General features: G+C 25.6%; 4 protein-coding genes across 5 annotated transcripts; 2 read left to right on the top strand and 2 right to left on the bottom strand.

Annotated features, from left to right (window-relative positions):
- The first annotated feature begins 539 nt into the window (after positions 1 to 539).
- On the top strand, positions 540 to 1554 carry LOC114121086 (signal peptidase complex subunit 2). The gene has a single exon (XM_027983250.2). It carries the CDS (start codon positions 792 to 794, stop codon positions 1371 to 1373), a length of 582 nt encoding a protein of 193 aa, XP_027839051.1. The 5' UTR covers positions 540 to 791; the 3' UTR covers positions 1374 to 1554.
- A 2481-nt stretch (positions 1555 to 4035) lies between these two features.
- LOC114126335 (ribulose-phosphate 3-epimerase) lies at positions 4036 to 10007 on the bottom strand. Of its 2 annotated transcripts, none has more exons than XM_050198722.1 (4): positions 9425 to 10007; positions 7672 to 7911; positions 7257 to 7586; positions 4036 to 4226 (listed from the first exon to the last, which is right to left on the bottom strand). In XM_050198722.1, exons 1-4 carry the CDS (start codon positions 9515 to 9517, stop codon positions 4116 to 4118), a joined length of 774 nt encoding a protein of 257 aa, XP_050054679.1. In that variant the 5' UTR covers positions 9518 to 10007; the 3' UTR covers positions 4036 to 4115. The 2 variants fall into 2 exon arrangements, with proteins under 2 accessions (XP_050054679.1, XP_050054680.1); XM_050198723.1 differs by having other exon boundaries at positions 9536 to 10002.
- Positions 10008 to 10297: 290 nt separating this feature from the next.
- Positions 10298 to 16175, top strand: LOC114121087 (ornithine decarboxylase antizyme 1). Its single transcript, XM_027983251.2, is given in 4 exon segments — positions 10298 to 10683; positions 10685 to 10918; positions 15537 to 15720; positions 15723 to 16175. Coding segments are annotated over 4 exon segments (621 nt in total). The 5' UTR covers positions 10298 to 10503; the 3' UTR covers positions 15746 to 16175.
- Positions 16176 to 23663: 7488 nt separating this feature from the next.
- Positions 23664 to 26762, bottom strand: LOC114125255 (coiled-coil domain-containing protein 12). Its single transcript, XM_050197440.1, has 4 exons — positions 26612 to 26762; positions 26374 to 26538; positions 26175 to 26313; positions 23664 to 23964 (listed from the first exon to the last, which is right to left on the bottom strand). Exons 2-4 carry the CDS (start codon positions 26523 to 26525, stop codon positions 23758 to 23760), a joined length of 498 nt encoding a protein of 165 aa, XP_050053397.1. The 5' UTR covers positions 26526 to 26538; positions 26612 to 26762; the 3' UTR covers positions 23664 to 23757.
- Positions 26763 to 27882: the final 1120 nt, after the last annotated feature.

Raw genomic sequence — 27882 nt, 5'->3', positions numbered from 1 at the left:
ATTTTAAATTATTCATAACTTTAATTTTAATTTTTATGAAAGTGTACTAATAACAGTTTGGAAGATTATAGAAAACAGTTAGATTTTATTTTGAGTAATTAACAAGTGAATATAAACAATGATCATAATCATGTCTATACATTTTTTTTAAATTTCTATATCGTGGAGATAAAATAAATGTATATTTATGGTTATTTTTTCCGAAAACATAGTGCTTTTTATTATTATAATATGTGAATATTTCATACATATTTTATGAAAAGGACTTGTATATTTGAATAACTTTTTTCTATTTATTTGAAATCTTTGTAAACTGAGTACTTGCCCACCATTGGGTCTGTGCTTAGAACCACGAACCTTAGAACTTTTAAAGTAGTAAAGTACTATTTATAAATTTTCTGTGTTAGTGGCAACCATAGATGTATAAATTATATATTTATATGTTTATAGTGGCAACACCGTTATTTTATTTATATTTATTGAATAATGATAGTGTTATCAACTTTTTAAATATTTGGTGATTCATCAATCTACTCAGTACTCAGCAGTCGGCGTTCAGCTGTGCTAAGCGTTTAGGTATTAGTGAATATTAGTTATTACTTATAAAGCGCTAAACTACCAGCTGGCTTTTCTATTTTCTAACTGTTTAGCAACTTTTGAAGTGTTGGAAAACAGTTCATGTTATTTCCTACCCACTCAACATTCTTATTTCTTATTCAGAGTACGTCAAATATTCAAGAGCCATCAAATTATATTTTAAGTTAACTATAAGTTAATTAATTAAAGATAAAATGGGTAAGGAAGAATCAAACACAGAAGATAAACAAATCAAGATCAATAAATGGGATTACCTCGCTTTAAAAAATACTCTCGATGATGCGGTGAAAGAAGTATTAATTACCAAGTATAATCATGTCGAGGACTTTTCTTTAATTGACTATCGTTTGTTGATATGCACATTTGCTGTACTGGTTGCTGGATTTGCACTTGGTTGGGATTTCTTCAATCCATTCCCAAAATCGCGTTTTGTTCTTACGGTATGTGTTGCTTTATATTTCATTACAATGGGTGCAATCACATTATATACAACATACATGGAAAAAGGTATATTTGCCGTGACTTTAGAACGAGATGAAAGCGGTTTTAATCCAGATGTTGTATGGGAAGCCAGCAGTTACATTAAAAAACATACTGGTATGTATTATTTGACTATGGTACGCAAAGATGCCGTTGGTTCAGATATCAGAGAACGTGAAATATCTAAATCAGTTGCAAATTATTTTGATGAAGAAGGAACACTATGTCAAGATGTGGTGGAGAATGAGGTAACCAAAATGAGAGAAGCTGTTTTGAAATTGAAGAAAATTGAATAATTTATATTATTAGAATAATGGAAGATTATTATGATTGTAAAATTCAGGAATATTATTTTAATTACCTAGTTCATTATTTATTAATTTAATTTGATTAAAACAGACTTGATGGGTTTTACATTGTATATATTCATGTATGTTAATTTATAAATTATACAAATATATAATAATAATAATTGCACTTATGATTTTTTCAATGAAATATTTATATGGATAGATTAATGATTGGATTATATGATGAATATAATTGTGAACAACTCTGTGGCGGTCAATTGATTTTGTCATGAAGAGGAATGAGGGCATGTGGTGATTTTTAATAAACACTATTTTCTTATGACAAACTGTATTTAAAAACATAATATTTACAATATTTTTATTGTATTATTAAATATATTTTTTTGTTTTTTTGCCAATTTGTCTAGTACTTTGTTTGAGGTTGTATAGATGATCTCATGATGTACAGCCATATTGGCCTAGCCATTGAGATGACTAGAATAATATAATTACACAGTTTATATAATATTTAATATGAAAACATGTAAGCATTAAATTGATCCTTCAAACATATTTGTAGTTTAAATATAACAATGAATAAAACCTAAAAGTTAGTTTCAAATATAATGTTTTATGTTTGAAGTGTTAATTTAATACTTATTCCAAACAAGCAAATATTTTTTTCCAGCTTAAAGTATGCATAAAAACTACAGCATATTTCTTAAATATTATGTTTTCAAAAGTTTTATGCATGAAAACATCCTTTCTAGTGTTTCTATTGATACCGGAAGTGTACAAAATATTTGTTATAAAGTATACACATGAAATAATTCATGATTACATAATTTTATAGCATCAAGTCCTGTTTTTGAAGATTTTCCTATGCATGCAAGTTTTGATTTCCATTAATTTAATTCGGCTTTTACAATTTAAATGTCAGTAGAAAAGTAAAAATGTTCTAGCTTATCAAAATTATCTTGATTCATAAACATTGAAAGACTTGAAAAGTTATTATAAATAAAATTAAACTAAATTTACAACAAATATTTTGGAAATAACATAAAATTAAATTATGTTTTATTTGATATGTTCTATTTTAATTAATATTATACATTGAAACGTAAAACACACCTCAAAAACCATTTCTACAAATTGATTTATAAAAAACCAATATATAGGAGACAAATAATTAATAAATACCTGTAATCTGTATTATTTTATAATTATAAATAATATTAACAGCCTGATCTTTAGATTTACGTCTAGATAATAATAAACTGAACAGTGTGTCAGTGTATAAGAATATACTGAAAATAGTCATAAGTACAAATTATTATTTAAAAATTTACCAGTTGATTATTTATGGTTTAAAAAAAAAAAAAAAATCAGTGACCACCATTAGAAGAACCTAGGTTCACAATCTATTATGCCAATATTTAAAGTCAAAGTAAATAACATAGGTAAATTGAAAATATGTCTTATTACTTATGTGAGTCTATGTTACAAAAACTGTTTTTTTCTTTCTTGAATCTATTAAATTTATAATAGAGTACATTAATTCAATAATTTATTGTTGAATTGTGTTACATAGTGCATATTTTTTCTTGCAAATTTAAGATTCAATAATCAATTGATGGCATGTTAAGGTGTTAATAATTAATATAATCAATTGTATTAACAATAAGGTCTAATTTATAGTTTATCTATTTTAACTAAATTTAGCTATCGCACTTAACAAGTCAAAATTATGTATTATTATCTTATGTTTCTAGGTATAGATAGGTAGCTCAAGCTAGGAATCTTACAGAAAAAAAATTTAAAAATTCAAGAATATCTTTTTTATATTATCCAATATTGTTTTATAATTTGAACATTAAACAAATTAATAAAAATCATTAATAGTTATTATATTTATTAAGGTACTGAATTTTTCTATAAATGTAATAATTAGAGATAGAATTATGTTGATGACCAAAAAAATGCTCTTGAAAAATTACCAAACAAATCTACTTAAATAAGTAACTTAAGTATTTAAATAAGCTCCTCAAATTGTAAAAACTACAAAAAAAAATGACCTGAAATATAAAAAAATGCAAAATAAAATTAGTATACTATGTATCGAGAAAACATGAAACAAATTTTTAACTCAGTAGCATAAGGAAAAAAATGCAAGTTATCAACATCCTAACTCTAGTAATAATTTTGTGTGATGAATACTTTTTAATCATTTATCAATTATTATCGAATCAATTTATGGTTCTGGTTATATTTTGTCCTACTGTTTTGTATTTAAAACTTCAAAGTAAATTCAATTTTCTAAGCATTACATATACAATTATTTTTGTTTATTAAAACAATTAAAATTAATTTAATATATTGTATAAATCAATATTTACTATCCCTTATTTTATATGCATAAATAAAACAAATGATTTATATTACATATACATTGATAAAAGTTAATTTCAGTGGTTAAAATGGGAGGAGATATGGGGAATGGTATCCTACCACTTATTATAATCTACATTTTTCATTCTTCTATCTGACCACTCGTAGGTATGTGTATAATATAGGCATGACATAACAATAGTATAAAAGGTTAGGCATCTCTCCACTTATTTTGATCACTTTGACTGCTGGTTAATTTAATTAATAAATGAACACAAGCTATTTTAAATAAAAAGTTTAATAAATGTTACAAAATTATTAATAACAATAAACTTCATTAAAAAAATAAAATTGTTAATTTTATTTTTTATTTAAATGTTTATTAACAGCATCTTTAAGTTGTTTAATAACTTTAGGTGGATTTTTAGCTAAAATCACTGCGGTTCCAGATACAATCATGTTTGCTCCTGCCTGTAAAAAAATAAATAATACTTCTTTATTAATTGGTATAAAATTAAATGGTATTTATATCAAAGATTTGATTAATTAATAAAATTAGGTAATGATTATTGATAATTAGTAGTATAGCTGTAAACATTTATTTTCTTAAGTATATGCTAAATTATTAACTATAAAATCAGTGGTCTTACTACAAAGCCAGTGCACTGTTTTAGGCCATAGACTTATTCATAATTTAATAATCGTTAATAACATTAATATCTTAATAAAATATTTTTAATTTCATTTTAAAACAAATATTGTATGCATAAATAAATATTTTCATTGTTTTTTTACAGACACAAAAAGAAATTTTTTTTATAAATTTATAATGCTAATTAAAAACTGTTAAACATTAATATAAATTATTTTATTATTATTCATAAGTTATAATATGTTTTAACTTATTACTGTTATTTGCAATTTTAGTTCCTATTTTCCATGTAATCTCCATATTTTGTTTTAATCCTACATTACACGCATTAAAAATATTCACGAGACTCAACACACAAAGTCTTTTTGACAGTGTATTGAAATATCTCAATTAAAAATCAATAAATTGAAATAATCATTATTTTATTGCTCTAAAATAAATAAAATTTGTCAAATGCTTTTATTGATACTTAATTTAAACAAATTAAACTTTCATATAAATGTTATTACATAGGTATAAGGTTATATCATAGTATACCATGCATGCAGCCTTTTAGATAGTTTTTCAATAGATAATAAACTTTAAACACTTCTAATTTCTATAGTATAGACATCAAATTGTATACAATTGGGAGTTATATTCAATTTTAGCTTATAACCTTATTAGAAGGTACCTAGGTTGGGTCAGATTAATATTTCATATTTTTGAAACAATGAACAAAATTATAAAAGTCTGGTCTTTTTGACCGTATAGTGTGTGTTCTAGGATTACAATTATTTTACTGCACAAATTGATGTTATGCATTAATTAATATCATTGAAGGACTGTGAAATAAAACAATTAATTGAAGTTAAAAATATTAAGGTGATATTTAAATCTAATCAATTGAGGGCTTATGATGGAAATATTTTCCACAAAATTGTACACCGTAAATTGAGAAATGAGAATTCTCTCAATATTTTAAAAATAACAAGATTAATTAAATACACCTATATCTTACTTTAATTTGTATTGGTTTTAAAGGGATCTATTATTCTATTACAGTATTACTTATATGTATATAATATAAAATAGGTAGGTATGTTATTTAAAAATAATTTGTTCCATTAACCTCAATAATTTGAAATAAAATTTTACTTGTCGTTTAATTAACATAGTAAAATCTATTAAAAAAATTTAACAGATAATACAAATACAACTTGTATTGGAATTTGAGAAATAGATATATTTTAGACAGCATATAAATGTTCTGTGACACTGTGAAGTTTGCGGGTTGTCATTAATTGATTCATTATTAATAATAGGTACTAGGTTATTAAGATTATTTTATTTAACAATATTTGTTAAAATTATTTTTAAACCAATTCAATTTTACAGAAATTTATTGTACTAAATTTTAGGATAAAATATATAAATTATAATTACTCTAAGATAAAGACAAACCTATAACATATTACCTATTCTATAAGGAATATTGATAATCAGTGTTTGGAACTTAAAGCATTTGCATATCCATCATACATGTAGTACAAAATAGCAGAGTGGTATAAAAATATGTTTTATCTCTTGAACTCAAATATAACTTTCTATTTTGCTTGTTTTTGCATATTTTTCAATATAGAAACATATTATTCAACGATTTTTAACAGTTATAGATAATGTTTAACATGTATTAATTACAATGTTGAACGACTAATTAAAAACATGTTTGAGCATAATAATACTGTTCATATAGCTGTCCATCATAAAAATGTTGCAATTAACATGATTTATAAATACATAACAAAAGCAATTTGAAACAATAAAAAACAACAAAGTTATCAGAGTTTATTGAGAGTATTAAAGTATACTTCCATAACAGCATAACATCTGTTGACATGAAACATTCATTTTCAGCATATACGTCTATTCTAGCCAACAATAGGAGTTTACCTGTTTGAAAATATCTAAAAGTTCAATGCAATCAAAAAGATAGACATTTTATTAACAACAAATTTTTAATAAATTTGATTTATAAATTATTATAATAATTTATATTAAATATTAATATTAAAACATCCAATAATAATAACAATTTTTTTCATATCTAATAAATCCTTTTTTAAATTATTTTTTATTCATTTTTAAGTTTATTGGGTCAACCTAACCTACCCTAACCTATTGGGTCTCATATAAGAACATATATTTATGTTTTTTATTGCTATAAATATTGAACCCTTTCGATAATAATACATATTTTTAATTATGATTATTTTTGTATGAAATCATAAGATTGTATAGTTATATATTATAATTTTTAAATTTACCCATCTCTTTGTGTAATATTATAAATTTGGAAATGAGAAAGTGAATATACATTGTAGTTATCATCCACTATATCACTATTAGCACTGGATATATTTACTAAATGTTTAATATAATTATAGCTTTATAATATATATTTAATTAATATAGAATAATGAGTAACAGATTTTAAGTAACAAAAGTTAAGTGTTTTTAATCAAACAATTTGTTTGAAAAATTATTTATGTATAATGGTATGTACCAATGTATTATTATTATCATACACATTATTATTTTTATATTACATAAGTATTTAATTACATATTTATTATTTTATAAAATTATTATTACATGTATTATATACTTATATTATATAAAAATATTTAAAATAGTCTGTCATTTTTATTTTAACTTGTTTACTCTGCCAATATTTTGCTAAAATCAAGAGCATATAGAACAGTATGCAATTTGTATAACTTCTGATCCCTAGTTAATACTAAAATAGGATTTAATATTTATAAAATATTTAGATAAAAATGTATTCAATTAAATAATATACTTTTTACCTTAGCACAAACATCAATGTTATTTGGACCAATTCCTCCATCAACTTCAATGTCCATTGTGGGATATTTTTCTCTTAACAGTTCTATTTTTGGCATCATGTCAGTCATAAATTTCTGACCACCAAATCCAGGTTCAACTGTCATCACCAAAATCATATCAGCCATATCTATATATTCTTCAACAGAAGTAACAGGAGTGCCAGGTTTTATTGCTAAACCTACTTTCATACCAGCTTCTTTGACTTTACGGCATACTAAAGAAACATCATCACATGGCTCAATATGAAACGTGTACTGATCTACATTAGCATCAGCCATAGCAGAAATCCACTAATATAAACATTTTAAAAAAATATGAATATTAGGCATTATGCATAAAAATTTATACATAGATTCTATATGTTATAAATTATACTTGAATTGGATTTTGAACCATCATATGTGTTTCCATCACAGTGTTAGGCAATTTATTTCTTAGACATTTAACGACTGGATGTCCAAAAGTCAAATTAGGTACAAAAGTTCCATCCATAACATCCAAGTGTAAATAATCCGCTCCACTATCTATCAACTTTTGAGATTCATTATATAACTGTGATAAATCAGCGTTCAAAATAGACGGACCTATTTTACAAGATAATGTCTTGGCCATTTTCTAAAAAAAAAAAAAAATAACAATAAATTATCTAATATTTTTATTGAAATACCCAGCAGAATCTGTGATTAATCTAGTCTAATTAAGGCTCTAGGTCAGGGATGGTAAATCCATGGCATGCGAAGATTTTTACTATAATAGATTATAAATAATAGGTAAACATATTTAAAAATATTTTTTTACAAAATTAAATATAATATTCAATATTATAACAGTATAATATTTTTCATGGCACGCTCTAAAAAGAAAAAAGGTAATTTTTGGCATGTGGTGTTCAAAAGGTTTGCCATCCCTGCTCTAGGCTGTCCGATTTAAGGAAAATAAACCTATGAAATGAGTAAGGTATGCCCTAAGATACATACTTAAACGTTGTTCAGTTAAAAAAACCTGTATTATTCATGCAGATGCTTCAAATGTTTGTAATATGTAGGAAATAAAGTACTATTGTAAATGCCACTTTTATGTTTATTAAAGTTAGTGCTTCAAACTGCATAGTTTACAAAATTTAGTTGATAAATTTTGAGGTATATTTATGATAGCATAATAAGTATTATGAAACAGTTGTGTGCATTAGTGAGATTTTACTGTAAAAAATATTTTAAGATCTAGGACAAAATTCATTTTTTCATTAGAGTACTAATGTAGTAACGTACAAAATCTCCATGATTATTCATTTTAAACTTTAAAAGTTGTAATTTCTACAACTTTAAAATATTATACATAATATTTAATATGTTATTCTATATTCCTTTTCTTGATATATACAAAAATTCTGTACTTAATTACTAATTATAAATAATACATAAAATTGTGTTTATATTTCTATACAAATTTTAATTAGCATGTGTTTCTTAATATCTAATGTCAAATCAAAGATAAAATATAATAGAATAAGACAAAGGTTTTCATACTTCTTCCGCATCTTAGGTATATGGAACTTAGTTGAAAAACTAACTATTTATGTATTAACCTGTATTTAATAGTTTATTGATTTATTAATTATAATAGAATTTATTCAGTCAAATAAAGGCTAAGAGAACATTTTAAATAAACATTAATAAGTTATATATCCAGGGTATATGATGAGTATTAAGATCTGAATATAAAAATTACATTTAGTGTGTATTTTATTGAGTGTGAATTAATTGGAAAACATTTTACCTTATTCTTTAAAAGTACAAAGAAATTTTTTCAATCAAGATATTTTTCTGGGAAGATCTTGTCTATTTCTCGCGATCTTAATGTTATTTGATATTATTTTATATGTATTTAAATCAAATGTCTAGAATAATTCAAACTAAGACTATTATAAGTTCATTAGTTTAGTAAAACCAAGGTATTGCTATTGATTTTCATAAAATCAATTGTTTGACCACCAATAAAGTTTGTTGCACAAAAAATGTATGAATAAAAAGTAGTAAAAATAATTTAAAATAGAAGGTCGATGTACCATATCTCATAATCGGCATATACACAATTTAAGACGGTTTAAAAAACCGTTAAAACAACTTACTGAGCAGAGTGTGGAAGGTTGGCCTTTTGTGGGCACTTTACAATATGATTGTAAAAAAGGATTTTGGGAAGGAATAATTCTAATAAACTCCATGTCAAAGTCAAATCTTACTGTAGTTGTAGCACAGTTCCACAGAATAAATGAACTAGTACTGTGAATGTTTGCTGCACAGAAAACAAATTACAGACTGTGTTGCGAGCACCGGGGAGAGTACGCTTTACACAGGAACGTCGTCAAGCAGGAGTCGGCGAGTTCGTTTCCAGCGATAAGCACCTTTTATAACTGGTATAGTGTCATGATCTTTGAACGTTCGTCGAACTTTGTAAATGCAAACCTAAAGGTGAAAGGAAATGAGACCCCATCGATCTCGCGTTGAACGTTGAACACGTGTAGAAACGATCGTTCGGTTGATATTGGATAAGGGGCAAAGAGTAAGAACAATATTTAAATAAATTATTATTTATGAAGCCAACAGACTATGAACGACGAACGTTATCGAACAAAACATTCGAAAGTCAAAACAGTGGCAATCGGCAATCGCGCGTCATGAGCAGCTCAGCCACGTTAATACGTTATCAGCTTATCGCGAGATAAGATGACCTTTTTGATCTTAATAACATTTTTGATGTGAACACGGTACCGTCGCCGCGAACGCCGACCCACCATATTGGTCGTCCAAGTTCGTCGTCCGTCGGCGATTGCGATTGGCCACCAGGACGTTAGGTTAAAGTGTGGTAAATGGAGACCGTCATGGAAGAAACACTAGGACCGGTGACGTGACATTATGGATGGCGGAGTAAAGACAGAACGCTGTGACGTCATGGGTAGGCGGAGCCTGACGTACCAGCCACCTCTCGCTTGTTGACCGTTTCGCAAGAACAAGAAATTGAAGAAATCCCCATCCATTGTGTTTTGGTCTCATACCGTGTATTACACTGTTCATCTATTCCATCATTGTCATCTGGGCGCACAAGAACTCTCTGGTGCTAATCACACACTCGGAAAACCGACTTACAATTTTCGACGACTATTTTGTTTGCAATTATTCGCTGTGGAGGTTTTAAAGGTGCCGCACGATCATGGAGAAGATATCAAGTAGTAAAAACGGTAGTAGTAGTAGTAGTAGTAAGAGGAACAACAGCCTGTTGTCGATAATGAGCGACTGGCAGACAGCATGCTACGGCATCGACAACTCTACGTTGGACGCTGAGCCCTCGCAATACTCCATCTCTCTTTGCCCTGGGCCTCAGTGGTGGTCCTGATGTCCCCCATGCCGCAATTGTAGCCAAACGCAACAGAGAGGGCAGCAGCGGCATGGGCAAGCTTATTCAATCGGAGCTCTCTGTACTGGAATCACAACCAGTGCATGAATTCGAACTTTTGGAGGACGTCAAGAATCATTACGCGGTACGGATTACGTTTGGGATGCAGATCACAGCTGACGTGGACATACAATGGGATACAATATTGTCCGGTCGTAAGCTCTACATTCAGGTGAGTTTTAAGTACTAACTACTCATAACACATTGTTGTCGCCCTAGATTGTTACTTGGCAGGCGACCTCAATGGTTTTGAAACCAATAACAGACATAAAGCCATGTTCCTTATGGTGATTTGATTCCCGTAAGGTACATAGGTAGTAGTTGATTACATTATGCGGATTTCATTTTATGTATTGTTAAACGTTAGATACACGTCCAAGGTCATGATAACAAATTATCTGTTCTTTTTTTTGTAAAAAATATAACAATATTTTCTGTTATTTAATAGTATTTAGGTACCTACTATATTGTAATTAACTAGCAACAATATATTTTGTACATCAAAACATTTTTTTCTTTTTAATAATGGGTGCGTACATAGTACTTCATATAACTTTCATTTCCAATATTTTCTAATTAAGATTTTCATCAGGTTATGTATAACAAAATAAAAACATAATTAATGTAACTTTATATTTTTATTTTGTTGTACCTATGGTAATTGCATAATAAATTTGCATATACAATATGAATGTTATTCACCAAAATGGGTATCTACTCGTATTACAGATATCAAGAGTTTGAAACATAGATTAAGCTTGGTTTTTGAGCTTCTATCTAGATAACAGTTATAGTTTATATTTTAATCCCATTAATTTGGTAGTATATTATTAAAACATTTTTTATCTACAGTAAAATGGTTCCAGTGATTATTAATTAAGATAATTTATAAAAATATTAAACACATATTTTTTTAACATTATAAACAAGTGATTTTGATATATATTTTTTAAATATTATAATATTATTTTAAAGCAATTTATCAACATATAATCTGTTAACAAATTCCAATTGATTAATTAAAGTATTAAACTATATAATTTATTTTACCATTGTAATATATCCGAGAATATATCTTAATATATTAAAATATATTATGAGATTAGTTGGTACATTTTATTTTTATTTTAGCTATTATTATTATTATATTTTAACTTTTGTCCTTGTTGCTGAATATATTTTATACTATCTGCCAGCATTTAATTGGACAAATATTATTATATTTATTAATTATTATTTATCTTTTAACCATAAAAGTGTATTTTTATTCGAACTGTTTAATTAACCTACTTGTTAAGTTAAAAAGTTAAGTATGCAGATAATTAAAAAGGAATGAATAATTTACAAAATCATAAAACAAATACATATTTAATCTTGAATGAAATATCAAAACTCTCAATTAACATCAAACTAAACTTATACAGAAATCTACTAAAACCAATTTGGAATGCGGTGTCCAAATCTGGATCTCTGCAAAAAAACCGAAGTATTCCTCCTAACTTTTATTTGAAAAATACTAGGTCTAATAACAAAAACCCCTTTCTACATTTCAAAGTAAACCCTACACACTAACTAACAATTTCAACAGTACTAGAAACCTTCTCTAAGGGCTCGTTTTGCAATCATAGTTTAAACCTCGGTTACACTACTTACTGATTTTACCGGCCAAATTCGTTGGTTTAACCTTAGTTTAACGATTGTAGTACGGGCACTTAGTCCTACAAACATTACCATAACTCACTGACTAAATATCCCAACATTCTAGCAAAAAATCTTAAAATTCCACTCCCAGTAAATTCACCTAAAAATAGAAAATAATAACGTGATTCCTTTGACTAATTTCAAATATAATATTTACAAATAGGAATGTCGCTAGTGGGTAACTTTTCCACCCACATATTTATAGCTTAAACCCTTAAACTCACTCGTGTTTATCATATCAATTGTATAGATTGTATGAAAACATAATAACTAAAAAAAATTATTTAATGTTGGTACCTAGGTACTTAATTCTTTATTAAGTATATTGTCCAAAACAAATTGTGGATTGACTGTAAATATAACTATTGGACTTAAGTTAAGGGCAAATGATATTAAACATAGATAAAACAATTATTAATAGTTTTAATTTTTTTATTCTTTGACCTAATAGTTATTTAGTTACTTAGTTGCACATGTTTATTTAAACTATTTATAATCATATTTTATGTTATTTCAGTCATATTCTTTTAACTAAACAGTACAATTTACTATGTATTATTTACTTATTTACGCTTATTTACAATATTAAATTCATCAAATATTTCTTCAGCAATGATTGATGTAATTTCTTGCTCAATTAAATACAGTAAAACCTCATTAGTCCAGACTTCACTTAATCCGGACAACCGTTTATAATGCATAAATTACGCTAGTGTTTGCTAGAAGGTGTGCCTTATGCCATATGATTGTCTATTTAATAATTATAATACAATTATGTACTATTTTTAGACTTAATATTATTAAATATATGAATTAGACTAAAATTTTCTTAAATTTATAATTTATGATTCTTGATTATTATGTTTAATCCAGACTTTCATTAATTCAGACAATCTAGAGCTCCAATTAATCCGGATTAATGAGGTTTTACTGTATAATATATAAGGCGTCTAATCATTTTTAATTCGCTTACCTACTGCACACCTTAATAACTAGTATTTGAAACTAATTTCAGTGTTGTATAATTATTTTTATGCATTTGAAAAATTTTAATATGCATCTTATTTCTAGAAATAAACTACCAATGCTATAAATTAAGTTGGAGGTCTGAAATGATTATTCTATCAAAAACATTCTTAATAATTTTTTTTGTTTTAGAAAGTGAGAATGATGAAAGCAGGTGAGGGCCTAAGTAATTGAGCAATTTGACCCTCTTCCCCTCCTGTATTAGGCCATGTTTATGCACAATTTTAATATTCTATAATTTTTTTATATAGTTTTAATATTATTAAAAGCTAGACATCTTTCCAGTATTAATAATCCACATAAAAACAAATTTCTCATAAATGAAATACTGATATACTATTTAACATTTAAAAATATTTGCAATCTGACCCACCTGGTGATGTTTATGCTTCAAAAAATAAAAATAAATTATTTATAAATATATGTATATAAATACATACCCACACAATAGGTAAATTAAATAGTGATCAGAAGGTGTAGGAATTACATGTTTTTTAAATACTCTCGACTAATAACAAACCAAGATAAAAACTCAAGCTATATAATTATCAGTTAAAAAATTTTAAATGTAAATTGTGCATGATGTTTCATTAATTTTAATATGCATATTAAGCATATATTTAATATTTTCAAAAATAAATTCATTTATTTTCTTAAATTATGTAGTTTGAATAATATTGAATATAAAACTCAATATTATTTTGTATAGGTATTTATTGCTATTATAACAGTTGAATAATCATTTGACTACAATGGTGCAATAATCAACCTATATTCCTCTAATATGCCTAAAATATTATCTTATTGTCAATAAATTTATCAACTTACCTTATCTTAAATTTATGTATTGCTTATTTGTTAGTAAAGTTGTTGTACGCAATTGATATTTCACAATATATTTTTCAAATTAAAAGAACTTTTTGTTTTTGAATTTTTTCGTACATATTTTACATTATTTTTTTTTGACCATATTTTACCTGTTTTAGCTCCTATAATTTTCAAGCCCTAATACATATTAAATATATGACAAAATTGCACAATATTTTCCAAGTATGTAAATTTATGAATGAGTAAAATTTCTTACTTAAAATTAACAGAGCTACTCAAATTAAGAATGGTTAGTTTCACATATATTGAATGAATTTATACATTGGTTTGATTTCCTCTCATTGGTCACATGATTAAATATTTTCTCCGGAATTTTCTCGTATCAGTTTATTGCCTTATGAATCCATGTACCTTATTAGTAATATAATATAATCCAAAAATAGTTATGTATTAACAATTATTATTTAAACTAATTATCAGCATTCATCCAATGTGATCTGTACTTAAATAATAAGAAAGATTCTATGTTCATAATAAGTAACAATATAACTTTAAAATACCTATATTAATTTAAAAATCTCATAGTAAATGTGTTTTAGTGATTTAAAACAAAAAAACAATTGAGAGAAATTTCCCCCTCACATTAAGTATAAAAAATAGATGCAACCAACAATGAATGAAGAGGATGTCAGCCCACTGTTCGTCTTCCCCTTATAGTCTGCATGCAACTTACACCTAGGGTACCTATGTCCACATTTATTGTCTATGTCTTACAAGTGTGTAATAGCAAATCTACATTCAGAATTTCATGTTTAGCTTCATTAGCTTTAATATTGAAGTGAATTGACCTATTATGAAACTTAATGATTAGAACTATCTATGTTAGCATGTAGGTTTTTTACAATAATTCAATTTTTATTGAGCGTTACATGTATAAAGTATAATATTACTCGTAACACGTTTAAAAAATATAATCATGATAAAAAAAAACCCTTCATATTAATGAAATGAATTATAAACTACTGAGCATAGAGTTGTTATGTTATACACGTGTAGACGGAAACAACAATATGCTGGTGTAACGTCCTCTTAAATAATAATATAATAGTGATACATTATCATCTTATATTTGCAATTAAATGAATAAGTGGGGATGATACTATCTAGTTAACATTAAAGCATACAATTTAAATCAAGTTTTATTGCTAGAATTACTAAATTTATTTATGTTTTAGGTGGCAGATGCACAAAGACCAGTTGGATCAAAAGAAGGTTTTTTGGCCATGCTAGAATATGCGGAAGAATATTTAAATGTATCTCATATCATTGTCTGCTTTGCTAAGAATCATCCTGAACGTAATGTACTGGTCAGAGGTTTCATGTTTTTGGGATTCTCGTTACAACCTCCAGGGCTCAACAAGATTGTACCACATGCTGCTATTGATAACTATAACCATTACATGGTGTACGATGTCGAATCATAATTTCATTAAGTTTCTATTATTCTTGAAAGTATAAAAATATAAAAACAATTTCAAAATTATAAGTATATAAACTAGGATATAGTTGAATTCGATTGTCAATGCTGCCACTAGCCCTCTTTGTTGCTCCTTAACATTATTATTATTAAATGTGTAAATTGATGCTTATTTAATCATACAATAATTAAGTAGTTTAATTACTCTATGTTTTAAAATCATATTTTGCTTTTGTTTATTACTTACATAGTTGAATAATTTTTTTTTTGTTTTAACAATCATGTAAATGAAATTACAATTTTTTTTTCTAATATGTCTCAATTTTTATTTTTAGATTAAGAATAATTTATAGTTATAAAAAAAAACATAATTATTATATATTTAAATGGGTATCAATATCTGTTTTCATTTATTTGCCTCATATGAAAATCTATTGGTAATCTTTTAATAAATTAAAAGCTCTAATGGAAATTGTATTTTTTTATAATACAGAAGAGTGAAAAAATTGTACACTTTTAAGTGTTCTACAATTGTTTAAAAGTTAACAAACTTTTGTAAAGAGCAGTTTATTCCTTAAAAAAAATCCTATAGGCTTTAGTCTCCTACAGTTTAATATTGCAACAGAAATATTGATAAACAAAGTGAATACAACTACTTACTTTGTTAATTAAACATAATTTATTATGTATATTTAATCAATACCACCAATATGTTATGCTATTAAACAATCAGTAATAACTAATAAGTATATCACTGATAAAAATAAAAGTTATGTAAGTACTGAAATAATTTTCCCATAAGATCAGGAAATTTTTTTCTATTAAATTATAATGTATCTAAAAAGATATTGATCTATAATAGAAATAATTAAAAATACAATATGTCCTATCTAAGGTTAAATTGGCTATGAAACAATTTTTGATAAGAATTAAAACTGATCATTGCTGATTCATGAAAATAAAAATGGAAGTTACAAGTTTTTATATAAATGGATAGACCAATAGTCTCAAACAAATGGCCTAAAAACCATTCTAGTTCAAAACGCAATAAATATTTCTTCAAAAATTTTGATTTAGACAAGACTACTAAAATGAATAAAAAAAAATTGTTTTGTCCGCGGACCTTTTATGTAAATAGATATAGCCTGTTGGTAATTTGAATTTGAGATCACTAGAATTCAAGAGCTTGCTCACGGGAGGGGGTATGAGGATGTCATATCCCCCCATGAACTTTTCTTTTATATATTTATACATTTTGTGTGTATGACAATGACAATTAAAACAAAATACAGTTCATCCCTCCATTGGAAAAAGCTGAGCACGCCCTGGTTGAATAGATGATAGTAAATTATAGATATATATGCATAATATGTATATTTTATGTATACAAAAGTAATAAGTACATACAATGTATATATAAATTATATAATATAATATTATGATATTAATAAATAAATCAATTTAAAATGTGAACACTTGTGATTAAAAAATTCTATCATAAATATAATATGCTCATAAGTCATAATAGCTCTTAAAGAGTTGGTAGGTAGATATTGTTTTAAAATGTGTTTTAAATTTCCAAATATATTGTGTATTATACTACTACCTTTAGATTTTAATTTTTTACTTAAAAATAATATTGAAGTGTTTTACTTAGAATTATTGATTAGCCTATAAGTTGTTACATACAATATATTAAATAATAAGAATATTTATTAATCTACACCTTAGAGTTTACTATTTGTTGACGCAGTAATCAATATTTGCATTTAGTTCAAACAGTTTTTAATAGTTTGCATAAATAAAAGTTAATAGGTAGGTATTATTATTATCGGATTACATTATAGTGATTATTCTATATCTTCGATCAGCCACTTGTTTAGAATTTTTCATTTAATATATAATTATTATTCAAAAAGAATCATTTATTATTTAAAATATTCCTAAGTAAGGTACTTATATAATTCGTTGATATTATTACTATTATAAAATAGTATAAGATTAAGAAGTAATGTTGTCGTCCAAATCGCCTTTAAAAAATAATACCTGCTCAATAATGATAATAAATTATTATTTCATTATATCGCATCATTATATTAAAAGGAAACGATGATTATATTTTTATGTTGGTCTCGATCGCTTTATCTGTATAGTAGGTAATTAACATAATGACGTGTTATTATATTATCAAAACGGTGTTTTTAATACTTAGTAACAACTAACAATTATTTAAGACCACTTGTAAAATAGATATGACTAAAATAGTGGTATACCTACGGAAAATTTGATATCTAATCCCGATAAGTTTGAAAAATATTTACTCGAGTAGTTTAATTAATATTTAATATTGCGTTAATATTATATAGTTTATATTTTAATATTAGTTTTATCTAATCAGCGATAGGTAGGTACTTAAATTTATTTTTCATTGTGGATTTTACATATTTAAATCTATTTGGCCATTATTAGTCCTTATAATATGTTTACTGAGTCTATCAAAAATTATGTCTGTAAGATAAAAATATAACTGTATAAGCGTAACTATGGATATTATTATAGTTGGTACCTACATAAATAAATAAATAATAATAACATTAACAACTAGTAACTACCTACCAAAAAATATATTTTCATTATTTTCTGTGAATACTATGAATTGTGCAACAATGTTTACCTACGTGATTTGGAATTTGGATAGGCGTTGCCGCGTTGGTTATCTTCTTTTTAGTTATTAATCATTATAATTAAAATTGAAATTTACCGATAATGTCAGTAATCTTAATAGGTAGCCGTTTAATAATTCAACTTTCGTTATTTATTAAAGACGAAATAGTATATTATTATATTATAATTTGTGCTCATAACAAAATGTTTACTCTTTTTTCATTGTTCTGTTAATAATAGTAATCCACAGATCAATACAGTGCCCCGGTAACTCACCTTGACTGAATATTTCTATATTCTATGTAGCCATGTAGGTAGGTATATAATATTATAATATATATTTTGGTATAAATTCTCAAATTAACAACAGTTAGTTCTTACTTTTATAATTAATTACATTTATTTAATTTATTTGTGTTGGTATGTAACCTATAGGTTACATTACCTGTAGATACCTTAGTGGCAGCGTGGCGCATTACGAAATAGGAAGAAATAATTGAAATTCGGAAGGCGTCAGTTTCTAAATTTTTTCATAAGGATGAATGGATGATTGTCAGAGGGAGAGGGGTAATGGCCTAGTTGGCCAACGGATAATAATAATGATATAATAACAACAATATATTGGCAATTAAAAATGAAAAAAATAGTAAATGTATTTATTAGATTAAGGGTATGTAAGGGTTCCTATTAGAGTATTAGACTATAAAGTTACTAAAAACTTTCAAGTTTACCACGTCCGTCACTGACTTTAGTATTTATTGATGAAGTTTTTAAACTCCCATTAGGCCTTAATTAATATTCTTATAAATATAAATATTTATAAATAAATATTTCGTATGATGGTACTCAATCATAGTTCATACTTATTTTAAGTAAAAATTTAGAGATTTAGTAACTACACCTTATAGCAGGAGTGCGAAAACTTTTTTTGGTTACGATCTACTAAAAATATACTTCACCTTTGAGGATCGACTTCCATAATTTTTTTTTTTTTTATTGATTAACTATAACTAATAACTATTAAGAAACATATAGAGCACGTGGCCCTTAAAATAAATTCTAATATGATCGACGTTGAAATCATCCGAGATCGACTGTTTGTCCGCCTCTGCCTTATAGGAATCTAGGACGTTCCCCTCCATGCCTTTTTACCCCCGATACAATGGAAGTTTCCCCCGAACGGGGCAATTTCCCTCGGACAAAAAATAAATAAATATTAGATAATAATAATATACAATTGCAAATAAATAAATATATAAATAATTAAATGTAATTGTATAAATGTAAAAAAATGTACTGTTTACAAAAATTAAATAATCAAAAATATCATAACACTGTTGATATTAAAATACAAAATTAAATAATGAAAATCAAAAATATCACGGAATATAATAAAACTATTGATAAAAAATAATATAATTATTGATCCATAATTTAAAATTTTTATTGAAACACTTGCATGGGTAGTTGAGTGGCTCAGGCTCATCTGTATATGAGCTTCAATAAAAAGCAAAAATAATTTGGATGATTAATTCGCACTAGTGTTGCAAATTTATTATCCCACCCTTCCAAAATATTGTTTGTTTTATTTACAAATTGTGAAAAATGCTCTAAAACTAAGAAAATACATTACCTATAATTATAAAAAAATGCAAAAAAATTCTTTAAATTATCAATATCATATATTAAAAATAAGATGATCATGTATTTTTGGTAAAACCAAAGTACCTGTTTTCAAACCTATTATTATGTAAATATATATATATATATCGATTGGGGGGGGAATGTCCAATACTGCTAAAATTCCTGGGGGAAGCACAGAGGGGAAACGTCCATATACTACCTTATAGGTATATTAAATCTCTAAATTAAATTTTAATCGCCTAATAAATATATTTTTTTCAATATTAATTAAATGCCAAGATTACAACTTAATCCCAACTCTTTTTAAGATAAGATAAAAAAAATAAAATATATTGGACATAATAATTAATCTTAATGTATAAAAGTAAATCACACGACTATGGCAGTAGGTAAGTAGGTAACAATAGTATAGTACTATAGTAGGTATTACAATACAATAAAACTTGGAAATGAGTACCTATTTTTGCTAGTAAATAATCCAAATCAAATACCTAAATTGGCTAAATTATTTATTTATTTTGTTTAGGTACCTATGGTTGGTAGACTATTATAGACTATAGTATTACTATTCATAAGAGCCATATATTAAGTTTGCAAAATGCTTAATTAAACATAGGTAACTCAATATTCTCGTGTGACCAAGACACGTGTACATAGGCTACATAACTTTGTCCAAGTTGACCAATTTCTAGGTACTGAATAGGTAGTTAACCTGACTAAATTCGAGTTCTAGGTACCAAATGAAAACTAAGGACAGTGCTAATAGTGCCATTATTGAATACAACTGACAACTACTTACAGTTTTTATTTACCTATGTAAAAATTAAAATTCGTTATGAGTTATGAGTAAAAAAAATCAACAATGAAAAATGAAAGATTATTCTTTGGTATAGGTACATATATCTGTACTTGGCATTGACATCGCTTAAGAAGCCAAACACTAAACTCCACAAGAGATCATTCAAGTAAAAATCTATGATAGTCAATACCTCCAGTGCTTAGTAGGTAATAAACAAAGCAACATCCACGATGCTAAAGCCAACAAAAAGTAAATCCCCCAAACATAATCATTTAAAATAATACCAAATTAAAGACCACTTAACAAACATAGTCAGAGTATGTAGTGATATCTACATTGTGGCTAAGTTTATTTTTGCCTTATTAAAAAAAATGCAACACTTAAAAATGAAAGATTTTACTAATGCGAAGTGGACCAGGAATTGAATAACCAAAAAAGACCAATTTAAAAACTATTCAAGTATAAAGCAATAAAAAAAAGGGGGTCAAGTAGGTAGCGCTCTGCTGTACAGTAGGTATCAAGTAGACCATGGACATACTCGTAGATTACTATAATGGGAGTGTTCAATTTGAATCCAATGATAGGTATCATTATATATGAAAAACGATTCTGAACGGAGATGATTTGTCAGCCTAGGGGCTAGGAAAAATATTTTCAATTTAGTGGTTTATGTTTTGATGACCTGAATTTTTAATTTTCTGCTTAAATTTCTAATTTTGAAATATGCTTTGTTATATTATTGTTTAGATTCATTTAGTATCAATAACATTTTTCTCATATTAGTCATTGTAGTTGTGCCAGAGTTCTGTACATTTATATTAGGTAATTTGTCCTACATTTTTATAGCCATGTCACAGTATAATACACTAAATTATAAGCCTACTAGCATCCACAACAATTATTCATCTACTAATTTAAGTCAATATCTATTTTATTCAGCTTTATATTGCCTGCTGTTTTTCATACAGAAAACCTACTTAATTATAATTATAATATTAAATATTTCTGCTACAGTCATCATTACTATCAAGTATCATTTAGAATTTGATCATATTTCTCAGTTTTTATTTATTTGTCGACCAAATTAAATCAATTATATATTATCTGCATACTATAAAATAATAACAAATAAGCACATTTCATATTACCTATACACTTATTGTTTATTAAAAAAAAAAATTAAATCTTTATATCATCTGAATTCTGAGTTAGAGATTAATAGATTATAGTCTGTTGAAAGGAAAAGGAATCGCGGAAAAAATGACCACGGAAAAAAAACCCACGGAAAAAAAACCCCCCAAAAAAAACCTACGGAAAAAAAACCCAAACTAAAAAACATACGCCGGAAAAAAAGCCCACGGAAAAAAAGCCCAAAAAAATATGTTATACATAATATATTTACAGTAGTAAAATATAATACTTTATTATATTATACATACATACATATGTACATACTTTTTAGCAATTCAATTAAATTTTATAATGTTTTAACTTAGCTTTTTATTAATTATCATTATTATACAGTTAAGTTAATTTTAATTTTTTTATGTATAGATATAGCCTACAAGTTATTATTATAATTAACCTTATAATTCAACAATTTAATATTGTATAAAAGTAGTATTAGTAGTACTAATAGTATTAACTATTGATTGTTATCGTTTTGACACTATTTTATTATTGTCTCAAATGATAAACAAATGTAATCAATGATTATTAATTAACCCTTAATCAATGTTGATTTTGCTTAAATGAGTTTAACTTTTTTTTTATAGACTACTATCGAAAATTATTTTTTTAAATTATTATATTATTTAATTATTATGACTATGCGATCTCTCGTATTATAATTATTAGTTATTATTATGTTACCACAAACGAAAATATTTTGTATTTTTAATATTTTGTTCCTATGTTCTATTAAATAATTATATGATAAAATTATTTTAAAAATATTATTATTTATTATTAAAAATATATTATATGATTGTAAATCCATTGTATAATTAACAATCAACTACAGTTTATAAAATATTTCATAATATAAGATTACAATGATAGCACTTTTTTTCCATGGGCTTTTTTTCCGGTGTGTGTTTTTTAATTTGGGTTTTTTTTCCGTGGGTTTTATTTTTTGGGCTTTTTTTCCGTGGGTTTTTTTTCCGTGGTCATTTTTTCCGCCTCCCAAGGAAAAGATAAGAAAAATAATTAAAGGTAATTCAAAGATATTTTAAAGTTAAATACTCAACAGTCATAATAATATACTATAAAAGCCAATAAAAATATTAAATCATATATAAAAATAGATTATATTAAAAACTATGTTCAATGACCAAGGGTAACATATCTAAACAGACTAAAGCTATATTATACATATAGGGGTTAATTTAACAATTATATTATTATATTATATTATCTACCTTTGAAATAAAAACTAGATCCAATTTTATATCAGAAATCTCCCTAGAAATTGATGATTAGAGTATTCATTTTAATAGTGTCTCAAACATACATTAAACAAACAACCTTTAGAATCTATATATTCATAGTTAATTATTTTATTTAGAACTTAAAATAAATATGACCATTGATATTTTTAATACCTAACTGATTATGAATATTGTCTATGAAAAAAGTATTATCCAAGTTACACATGGCTATTCAAATATATTATATAAATAATAAAATATATAGTTAAACTTATCATTGATTACATTTGTATTTAATCCGTACACATATTTAAACTTTTTTTTTCAGGACAAGGAGTAATAAACAAAATTCAATTTAAAAACTGTTTCATTATAATATTTACACAAGTAAATTATACTAATAATTATATACAGTATTACTTCACTCAAAACAAAAAAAAAAATTACTCTTCGTCATTATCAATTTGAGCATTTGCTCTGGCACCTTCGTTTACAGCTGTTGCTAAATCTATGTTTTGTTCTCCTTTTAATCGATCACGTATTAGTTCTGCAATTGCTCTTTGTGTTCGCCTTTCAAGTTTTGCCATTCTTTTTTCTATGTCTCTTTTCAAATCCCAATCTGGCTTTCTTGGTGCCAATGTGTTTAAATCCTAAAATAATATTATAATGTGTATAAAAAAAATCTAATTAAATGATAAATATGAATATACTAAAAAATGGTTATGACCAAAGGAAACTGGTAGATCAATAGCTATTCCTTAAGTTAGTTTATTTGATAAATAATTTATTATTATTCGTTTTGGTAGATTATACTAATTCTTGATAAAAATCATTACATATAATCAAAGCTGTGTAGGCAAAATAAGCAATTGCTTACAGTTCATGAACAATTTGGTTAGATATTATATACATGAAAAGTTGTTATCACATTTGAAAATAAAATGTATTCATTTTCACAGTGAGTAAAATATTATGTCCTTTAAAATGTATTGTGCCATGCTATTACTTCAATTATTAAATAATAATTATTTTATAATTTTGAACTGAACGCTTATAAAAATAAATTATAGAGTATTATATTTTATTATTGTAATAACTAATAACCATTTAAGCATATATCAAAATGATAAATAAAACACATTCAAAATGTAGTTCACACTATTTATTGATAAATTAAAATGTAATACATTTTAAACATAAGAATTAATAGAAAAATATTTAAAAAGTTTGATATATTAAGCCTTGCTTTACTAATATTTTTCAGTATTTATAATGTAATAGCAATAATATTATAAATAATTGTAAAAAAATGTTTTTTTTCTGGAAATGATAAAGTTTACAGTTTACTATTAAAGAAATATTCCTAATTAAGCCATTATGTTAAGGTAGCATATATAAATATTTTGGATAAATATGTTTATTAAAAATAATAAAATGGATATTCAATCAAGCTAAATAAAATACAAATATAAATATGAGACAATGTTAAATTTGTATCGTTTTGCCAGAAGTGAACAGAGGAATTGGAAAACAAGAGGGGCTTATTATTGCATTATGAGAGTTGTCTACTTGTTCATAATTTAGTTTTAATGTTATTTTTGGTACTTTCTGGTAATGCGAGACCATGGCTGTTATCGCAATTACCACCCGAGACTTTCTCCGTTATTACGACAAACGTGGTTGTTTTGTAAAACATCACAATTCTGTAATCTAAAATTATCAAAGTTTGTACACTTTCTTATTAATACAGATTACCTTATTTTTAATTATATAAAGAGGACATCGCACTCGGATGTATGATGTTCTCTTAAAAATGTAATCATATTTAATACTTTGATATATTTTTTTAATTTGTAGGTTTTATGGGGATGGCTGTATTCAAATTATATATATACAAAAAGAAATAAAGAAAAGATTTAAATACTCAGTAATTATTTGGAATATATTTTACACAATACACGCCAAGGTTCTACAACTACACTAGGGGTGGTCACTGTAAACAATAAAATAATAATAATAATAGGTACAAAAAATAATCGTGGTAAAAAATGGTAAACCAACAAATAAAATAATACCTAAATAATGATGGCCACACATACAAATTATATAAATAAAAAAAAAAAAGAAATAATATTAGTGTTGTTATTGCCGAACACAAACAAAAATGGTAAAATTATATAATATATAAAATGTTAAATATAAGAAAAAATTTTAATAATGGAGGAAATTGGATTTTCATTGTTTTTAAAATTTTGTAAATTTACTTTTTTTAATGTTTTGTCTCCACACGAATTCAGCTAAATATGATTTTAAATGATGACTAATTTTCATTAGTTTAAACTACTGCAAAACAGTCAACTTTCCGTCACCCGAGAAACATCAGATTACAAAAAATAATAATATAGGTAATGATAAATATATATACCTAATAATATAATAGATATAACAATTGTGAATAGTGACACTACAACGCAGAGCATTGATATTGTTTAGCTAATTGTGGTACTCACAAATATAGCCGTAGTTTCATAGAACAGGAAAGTACCATTTTCACAGTCTTAGATAACAGGATTGTGATGTCAAAAAACTAGGTAGCGTCGTCTAACAGGAAAGTACCTTATTTTTAATTATTCATTTTTGCTCAGATATTAACTAAGGATCTAGTTAGGTTTTAGGTTGCACCATCAACTGTCATAATTTGATATTATAATTTGTTTATTTCTGGTATGATATTGTCTAAATATGAGTAAAAATATTTTAAATAATTATTATAATTTATACATATATTTATATCTAATTAGATTTATTTTACGGAATATAATGGTTTAACTAAATAACATATTTAATTACATTAATTTACCAATTCCTGAACAGTAAAAACAGTTTCTCCAGCTTTTAATTGATCCTCAACTTCAGCGACAATATCACCTGGCTGAGGGGTAGGTATAAGTTCAGCTTTAAGTCCTTCATCTTCTGGAATATAACTTTTAAACCTTGGCCTAAAACAAATCTCTTCTAAATATACATATCACATTTTATTTAATTGTTATATTATATACTTTGGTAATGGTTTCTCCACATTGTTTTCATTGTTTTTAGATTCATTTTTATTTTCTAAAGATTTTTTCAAATTTGCCAATCGTTCCTTTCGTTTTCGAGCTTCCTCTTCTAATGATCCAACTTTGATAGATTGATTTTCTGAATTTTCCATAATTTATAAAAAACTTAAAGTAAAATGTTTTATTTATTAAATTGAACAATTAAGTAAATACTAAATTGTTTTAAAAAGGAATTTACAGGTACTCAGAAAATATGGATAATAGTAATAGACTTCAGTAATTTGTAAATAAACGTTATTATTAATTTGTAATTAGAATTTTACATTAATCATTTCAGTATTTCACCAATAAAAATAAGTTACTATTTAAGTAATGACTAATGAACTGTTTGTCGTTTGAAATTTTAATAATACAATGTTTGGATACTTGATAGTGTTATCATCACATTTATATAATCAGTATGGCCACTTTATACATCATGAGGCGTATAATATTATGCAGTTTAGTATCCAATATCCATAAAAATGCCACAACAAAAAGAAGAGGAAAAGAAGAGTAGAAGTGTAGCGATATAAACAACTAAAAAAATTTAACCATTAATGAATCATTAGTAATGATATATTTTTGAATTTTTCAAAAATAAAAAGGTAGACAAGTTACTCGTTTGTAGGTGTTTACCCCATCTATGATCTACTGTACATTAGCAATTTGGTGTCGAATGTTAATTAGGATTTAGAACACTATTATGGCCTATGGGCACGATTAAAGATATTAATATCTTTAATAATATCTTTAATCGTGCCTATGGGTGTGTTGAATTTGAGTACAACGATCTATCGTTGTCTACAAAAAACGATTCTGAGAGGTTATATCATAAAGTGTATTTAAGTATTTCACAATTTGTTTTTTATTAATATACCTACATAATTATTAAAGTAATTAATTTAATTTTTAATGCTACGATTGGATGATAAATTTTTTTCAGAAATTATTACATTTATCATATTATTAAATTATTATTATAAATTGGTTATATGGTATTTATATCATACTATAATATAAACTAGGTAATTTTAAATTTAAAAAAAAGTTTCTGTAAATATTGTAAAACACTAAAAATAGATTTATATTATGATAAATAGATAATATTTTAGAATATTCAATATTTATTTTGGCGTTTAACATAGGTAACCTATAAATATTATAGGTTATCTTAATTAGGTACCTAAATATTTTAAATTTAAACCTTGGTAAGTGCATTTTTTCAGAAATTATGTATAAACATTAAACACATTATATAAAGGTATTATACCAGTATACTACTATCCATATTTTATTAAATCTCTATTAGGTATATTATATCTAGTTGTTATAGTCTATTACTTACCATAACTTTCTTGTATACCTGAGTGGCTGAGTAAAAACGTATAATTATTACATTTTACAATATTAATTTGATAATCTTGTATGTTTTAATAAGTTACAAATTGCACTCTAATTACTTTTATT

Source organism: Aphis gossypii, chromosome 1 (assembly GCF_020184175.1).
Source record: "Aphis gossypii isolate Hap1 chromosome 1, ASM2018417v2, whole genome shotgun sequence".
NCBI classification, from domain to species: Eukaryota; Metazoa; Arthropoda; class Insecta; order Hemiptera; family Aphididae; genus Aphis; species Aphis gossypii.
This window is presented reverse-complemented; position numbering and strand designations above follow the sequence as displayed.

What these genes read in the sequence shown, in the direction of transcription:
- LOC114121086 (XM_027983250.2), top strand. Translation starts at nt 792, where the DNA reads ATGGGTAAGGAAGAATCAAACACAGAAGATAAACAAATCAAGATCAAT.
- LOC114126335 (XM_050198722.1), bottom strand. Translation starts at nt 9,517, where the DNA reads ATGGAGTTTATTAGAATTATTCCTTCCCAAAATCCTTTTTTACAATCA. An exon ending in TGGTTCAAAATCCAATTCAA is followed by an intron (nt 7,587 to 7,671) that starts GTATAATTTATA and finishes TGTTTATATTAG; the next exon opens with TGGATTTCTGCTATGGCTGA. An exon ending in ACATTGATGTTTGTGCTAAG is followed by an intron (nt 4,227 to 7,256) that starts GTAAAAAGTATA and finishes ATTTTTTTACAG; the next exon opens with GCAGGAGCAAACATGATTGT.
- LOC114125255 (XM_050197440.1), bottom strand. Translation starts at nt 26,525, where the DNA reads ATGGAAAATTCAGAAAATCAATCTATCAAAGTTGGATCATTAGAAGAG. An exon ending in GTGGAGAAACCATTACCAAA is followed by an intron (nt 26,314 to 26,373) that starts GTATATAATATA and finishes GATTTGTTTTAG; the next exon opens with GCCAAGGTTTAAAAGTTATA. An exon ending in TTTTTACTGTTCAGGAATTG is followed by an intron (nt 23,965 to 26,174) that starts GTAAATTAATGT and finishes ATATTATTTTAG; the next exon opens with GATTTAAACACATTGGCACC.